Source organism: Myotis lucifugus, unplaced genomic scaffold (genome assembly GCF_000147115.1).
Source record: "Myotis lucifugus unplaced genomic scaffold, Myoluc2.0 scaffold_69, whole genome shotgun sequence".
Taxonomy (NCBI): Eukaryota; Metazoa; Chordata; class Mammalia; order Chiroptera; family Vespertilionidae; genus Myotis; species Myotis lucifugus.
The window spans coordinates 5,161,645-5,168,288 of NW_005871117.1; the positions used below are offsets into that span (position 1 = coordinate 5,161,645).

The following is a 6,644-nucleotide window of genomic DNA, read 5'->3' on the forward strand; positions in this document are numbered from 1 at the left end:
CCCTCACAGCCTATCAGGACGCATGGAACAGAATGTCTCTACGTGGCCTGGAAGCAAGAGGTGGCATCGCCCAATCGGGGCGTGATCATATGTCTGTGAACTGTGAGTCCTGCACGCTCCTGTTCTCTTAGCACGCCCCATGTGTATGTGGTGAGGGGGTACACAGCTGAGGGTGTTTGCCAAGGGTCGGGTAAAGGAGGAGTGTGGGGTGGGTGTATGCGTCAGGTGTGGGCTTTCTGAAGGGCTGGTGTATGTGAGGTGTGGGAGGTGTGTGGGGTGTGTGTGTGTGGGTGGGAGGTGCGTGTATGTGAGGTGTGTGGTGGGTGTGTGGGCTGTGGGAGGTGTGGGGTGGGGGTATGTGTGAGGTGTGGGAGGTGTGTGGGGTGGGGGTATGTGTGGGGTGTGTGGAGAGAGCCACTGCCTGGAGGGTACCCAGGGGCCCACCATACTGAGGAGCACAGCCTTGACTGTCCCTCCATCCTCAGCTTCCTGCCCTGTGATCTCTCTGACCTTTGAGAATGCCTTTCCCCCATTTCTCCACCTTCGAAGGGAAAGCGCTTTCCTGGAAAGCTGAGGGAGAAGCCTGGAAGGTGAGAGGCCCAGGGACGCAGGAGGGGAGAGGGGCCTCCCTGCCTGCTCCCCGCCCTCTGCGAGCCCCTCTCCCGGGTAACCTGGAAGCTGGCAGGCACTGAATAGGGGCCCTGGCTGCTGCAGACCATACCATTCCAACGTCCGATGGGGGAAGGTGAGAGCCATAGGGTGGAAGAGGCATTGAGACCTCCCCCTTGAGTGCCCCCAGCGCCCCCGCCCCCCAGAGGGCTCCAAGGAGACAGGCTGGAGTGCGCCCTGGGAAGGCCAGGAACAGGGCTCCCCTCTCCCTCTCCCAGCCCAGTTCCATCCCTACCCTCCTGGTGTCCCCTCCCCCAAGGCAGGGCCCAAACTCTTCTAGACAAAGCCAGGTCCAGCGGGAGTGAAGGGAGGCGCCCACTCTGCCCAGCCTGGCTGACTGAGGACAGGGCTCTGCAGAGCCCAGGGCGAGCTGGGGCCACAGGGGGCGCGGGTGCTCCTTGCGTCTCCTTGGGGTAGCTGAGAAGACCCTCCACCCGCTCTTGGGACTGCTGAGGGCTGGCTCTGAGGTCAGTGCCTGGGGGACCGCAGGAGGTCTGGGGAGGAAAGTGGGGGAGTGGGTAGGGTGTGCTCAGACTGGGAGGCCCTGGGCTTCTGTGGAGAGTGGAAGGCCTCATGGGGGCAGTGGCTAGTCCGAAGCCAAACAGCAACATGTGCTCCGAGGCCCTGCTCGATGGAGCTCCGAGGCAAGACAGAAGGTTCTGGACAAAGCTTCAGAGCTATGGCCAGAGCAGGGCCGCCGGGTGCCCTGCCCTCAGGGAGGTTCCGCGCCTTGGTCTGGTGGAGGCCTCCTTTCCCGGAACCAGCTGGCCTGGCTGCTCAGAGGCACCGAGGGGCCCGGCAGCTGGCCTGGCGTGTGCCCAGGGAGGGGGCTTGATGCTCTTGCTTCCAAGGGAATGACTCAGATGCTAATCACAGCCTCCTGGGTCTCGTTATTAGAGTGCTTCCCAAGGACTGAAGCCAGGACCTGCTTTGCTGGCCTCACAAGGTCTCCAGATCCACGTGAAGGCCTCGAAACAACAGTAGGATTAGCGGGATTGAGACTTCTCCCTGTCAGACTGCGCTTTTCTTCCTCCCAGCCAAGCAGAGCCCAAACTCTTCTAGACAAAGCCAGGTCTAGCGGGAGAGGGAAGGGAGGCGCCCACTCTCCCATTCTGCCCAGCCCGCCAGGGTGGAAGTGAGGGACAGCCAGGTTTTCTCCATGGGAGATGGTGGTGGGCACACGCCATCTGTCCTCCGCACTCAGATTCAGGGAAGGGACAACCCGTGGCCAGAGCACCCTCCAGGCGATGCCTGCAAGGCGAGGTCCTGCGCAGCTAGATGGGCATCAGAGTTTCCAGCTGGGAGCTGGGAGGGGTCCCGTTCTGCCTGGAAATGCTGGAAGGAGTGGTGGCAGGGAGTGGGTAGGAAGTGGGGTGGGGTGCACTGGATGCCCTTAGTCGGCCAGGCACAGAGCAAGGCTGTAGGCAGCAAAGAAGCTGGTCCTTTGGCTGCTGGTGAGTGCCCGGGTGGGGACGGGGGTGGGGGTCGGGAGGTGGGAACGGTGGCTCTCTCCACCTCCTACCGCCTGCTGACAGGGACCCTCTGCGGCTACCTTCAACGCCTCCTGCTGAGTGTAGGTGCAGGAACACGACTGTGAGTTAGACTAGGCTGCAAGTTGGGGAAAGAAGGGAAATCCGCTACCCCCAGGCTCACCGAAGTCTCCAAGAGCAAAGAGAAATAAGTGGTTATTATTGGACCATCCTTGGGGTTTCCGGTCCTGTGTTTGTGGAAGTCAAAGATCACAAAGGCTGGCTCCAAAGCGGGATGTTGCCCACTTGTGTGTTTTGTTTGGCCTGCTGTAGTGTTTTAAATATTTGAAAATGCATTCCGAAGTGTTTGGAATCGCGTTTGTTTAGCCCCCACTCCTCTCTCTCAATCTCACGTTAACCGAATTTGAATTAGTTGCCAGCATTTAAACCCCGGGAAAGTTTGCCTAATAATCCAGATTTCTGGCTTCTCTTGGGGAACTGGAAGGGCCGACTGCACTGGGCCTGCCTCTGGCCCAGGCACCTGCCCCTCCTAGAGAGGCTCACCTGCCCCTGTCCCCTGGTCACACGCTATCCACCAGCCTGGCTCTGCAGGCAGCTGTCTGTGGACCATCTGCCATGCTCCCTCTAGTGTCATCCTATGTAATAAGAGGTGACTGGTGTTTGTGGGTTTTGAGCCCCACCCTGTCAACTCCGTTGTTCTCTGTGGGTTCTTTTCCACCTGTTCTCAGAGCAGCTCAGTGAGCCCTGGGAGAGGGTTGGGAGCCAGAGGACTGGCAAGGCCCTGGGGCCAGTAGTCAGGAAACCTGGTTCTGGCCTTTCCTTGGTCACTGGCTCACAGTGTGTCCTTGGGCCTGGCCTACCCTTAGTGGGCCTCAGTTCCTCACTCGTCATGGGAGAGCCTGGGCTGTCTCGGGAAGCACCATGGGGCCAGGCAGGTGGCATCAGGCGTGCAGTGGGCCTGGGGGAGTGTGGCGAGCTGGGGCCAGTGCCTTATCTAACGGAGGCAGCTGCTGCTCAGCCCCAGCCCCTGCGTGCCAGGCACAATTGGCTCATGTTGCCAGTGTTGAAATTTGGAAATTTCAAAAGATAGATGATGTTCAGATATTTATGTGAAATCTCATTTTTTGTTTGTTTGCGGTTTTTAATCACAATTTAAATTTGTAAAAATACTGCAAGAGCCAAACGAAACACACTGGTGGGCCCCTCGTTTGCAGCCCTGGCATCAGATAATTGCTAGGCTCTTTGCACCCCACACTCCAGGACTCACTTCTGCTCACAGAGCAAGTTATTGAGGAGTTGGTCTTAGATTCCAGGTTTTCAGGTCTAAGACTCTATTGTGATTCATGAGAATTGATTTTAAAAGTCCTGGCACCTCCATTGCCGGTGGGCAGGGAGACAGCAGGAAGAGGACCTGAGTTCAGGCCCAGCTCCATCGTTTTCCCGCCGTGTGACCTTAGCCTGTCGCCTCTGTGGGCCTCACTGTTTAGCAGCGCCCAGCCCCCGCCCATGTTCCCCTCCCCAGGCCTGGGTCCAGCCTCTGAGCTTCTGTCCCATTCCTGTTGCAGGAGCCATGAGCACAGAGGGCCCCAGTCCCCTCACAACTGGCACTCCGGGGAGCCCTGTGGAGGCAGCGGCCCCCCTGCCCGTGCTCATTGCCTTGGCCTGCATCTTCCTCCTGCTGGCCTCCTGTCTGCTGTTCATGACCCTCTGCAAGCCGGCTGCACTGGACCCCAGCCGCCAGGCTCGAGAGCGCATGCCCCACCACCCCGGGAGCCCCAGCGAGCCCCAGCTCCGGCTCTGGACGCGCCTGGGCTCCCTGCGCCGCTCCCTGCACAGCTTCCGGCGTGGCCGGCCCGCACCGCCACGCTCCCTGCCGGACCACGATAACAGCCATGGCTGGGACTGCACGGAATCTACCAAGGTATGACAGGCTGCCCGCCGCCACCCAGGATCTAGCCTCGGACCCTCCTCCCTCGGATACAGCCTGGCACCACAGGCTGCAGGAAGACAGCGGCCCCGACACCCTGCGTGCCTAGGCCCAAGGCCTTTCTCAGGAAGCCCTGGGAGAACACCTTCCTCTCTGCAGACCCTCCCGCCGCTGCCTGCTGAGACTGCTGGCTGGTGTGGGAAGCGGCAGCCTGGACCCTGGGCCGAGGCTCTGGAGACAACAACTGGACCCCAGGGTTCCTCTCTGGCAACCAGGCACCAATCGCCTCCAGGGAGCAGGGCCTGATTCCCAGCAGAAGGCATGCCCTCCCTCCACTGCCAAACCCAGCTCAGATTTCAGTGCAAATTGCCAAATGGCTAATGGTTCCCTCCAGCCAAGTCTAAACTGTTGACAAGGTCCTGTTCTGCCCTGGGGCCCACTCAGGGCCCAAGGCAGAGGGGAACCCAGAGACTCCTCTCACCTTTCCTGGGCCCTGTCAGCATTGCCCAGCAATCCCTAGCAATCCCTGGGAGCAGCTGCACCCTGTGGTAGACCAGATGCCTGGGTGCCTGCTGGGAGGGGGGGGGGGGCAAGTGAGGCTCCCAATACTGACCAGCCAATTGCGACCCTGGCTGCTCCCCTTCAATGCACCCATGTAGTGGGATGGACCAGGAAGGGGCCGAGAATGGGTTAACCCAGTGGTTCTCAACCTGCGGGTCGCAACCCCTTTGGTAGTCAAATGACCCTTTCACAGGGGTCGCCTAAGACCATCCTGCATATCAGATATTTACATTACGATTCATAACAGTAGCAACATTACAGTTATGAAGTAGCAACGAAAATAATTTTAGGGTTGGGTCATAACATGAGGAACTGTATTTAAAGGGCCAGAAGGTTGAGAACCACTGGGTTAACCCTTCCTGCAGAAGCCAGGCCGGTGCTGTGTCAGAGTGGCAGGAGGCACTGCCAGCCACTGAAGGTGATGCCACCTGGGCTCTGTGGACACAGCATAGTGGCTCCACGCCTCACCCAGGAAAGGCGGCGGGAGGGTCCAGACTTCTCCAGGACAGCTATGGGACTTACAGCCTGGACCACACCGGGGTTCTATCTTTTGGGTGATGGCTTCATTGACTGGCTACCTGTCTAAGCAATCCCACGGAGGGCGGGCTTCTCAGAATCCCTAACTCTCCCTTCTCCTCCCAAAGCCAGGGCTCTGTGCTGTGGATGGCTCCCACACTTGGAGAATGGGAAGAGGGGGATCTGAGGGGCCGGCCAGGGTCATCTCATGCTTGGCCATGGGGCTACCCGCCTCCACCCCGCTATGACCCACAATGCAGCTGGCCAGGTCTTCTCAATGAGTGAGCTCTGGTCCCACTCCTCCCAGCTCCCAAACCATCACTGCTCCCTAGTGCTGGCTGCACAAAGCCACGCACCTCTGCCTGGGAGCTTACAGAGGGCGAGACTGCGCCCAGCCCCTCACTGGGCTCCACCCGCTAGGGCACAGAAGTATGAGGCTGGTTACTGAGTGAAGGGAGGGCCCATCTGGGTACATCCACCTGCCCCAAAGCCTAAGGAGTCCTGTCTTCCCTCAGACGCCCCAGGGAGCAGCTCCCTCTGCAAGCAGGCCCAGTGGAGAGGCCCATGCCCCTTCCTCCAGGTCGGGATGACGTCCCAGAGTCCTGCTTGGATGGGAACTTCCGGGAGAAGCCGGTGCCTGCGTCTCGCCCCGAGGAAGGGGGAGAACTGGGCTGCCCACATGCCTGGCAGGTCTCGGACTGGTCTGCGGAGTGTTATGTAATAGAAACCGATCCTTTGGGTTTAGAAAGTGGGGCAGGCCCCCTCCCAACAGGCTGTTACCCCTCCCCCTCTACCCCCGGGGCCTCCCTGAGACATCCCAGGACGAATTCCTCCTACAGTCAGTCCCCCATGCCACCCCCTGGCCAGGTGCCCTGCTTGGCACTACGAGTTCTCTTCCTGGAGACCCAGGGTGGGGGGTGAGGCTGCCCTGAGGCCTGAGGGAGAAGGAAAGGCCTGGCCATACCCCAGGGTGGGAGGTTTTCGGCCAGCGGGGAGGGGCTCTCCAAGACCCCAGGAGCAGATCCAGAGGGAGAGAACCTCCCTCCTCCTCCGGGAACCAGCCAGGCCCTTGTAAATCCCCGTGGTTTTCTGGACTCTTGGTGCCTCTGGGCGTCAGCACCCTGCTCCCAGCGCTTTCCTGCCTCCTCCTAGTCCCGAGGCAGGGTGTTGGGCGCAACCCCAGCCTCCCAAGCCCAGAGCCTGCTGCAGTGGACAGGCCCAGTTTTGTTGTGTTTGGCTCAGCCTCCAGGCTGGAAACGCTTGCAGCGGATGAGAAGGGTAATTCATTCCGGCTTCCCCGGCCCTTCGGCCCCCCGGCCCCCCCCAAACCCAGCGCAGAGGCCTCTGGGTCTTGGAAGGCCCCGGCCCCAACTTCCAGGCCCTCTTCTCCTTCTGCGTCAGCCCCTTTCTTTCTTGTGCCTGGGTTGCTTCCCAGAGAGAGGTTTCGGCCAAGGGCCCATAAGGCCACTCTGTTCTGGGCA

The 6,644-nt window shown here is 60.2% G+C and overlaps 1 protein-coding gene across 1 annotated transcript; it reads left to right on the forward strand.

Moving 5' to 3' along the window:
- The first annotated feature begins 735 nt into the window (after window positions 1-735).
- CUNH10orf105 (chromosome unknown C10orf105 homolog) lies at window positions 736-4,086 on the forward strand. Its single transcript, XM_023755141.1, has 2 exons — window positions 736-745; window positions 3,725-4,086. The coding sequence occupies exons 1-2, from the start codon at window positions 736-738 to the stop codon at window positions 4,084-4,086; spliced, it is 372 nt and encodes a 123-aa protein (XP_023610909.1).
- Window positions 4,087-6,644: the final 2,558 nt, after the last annotated feature.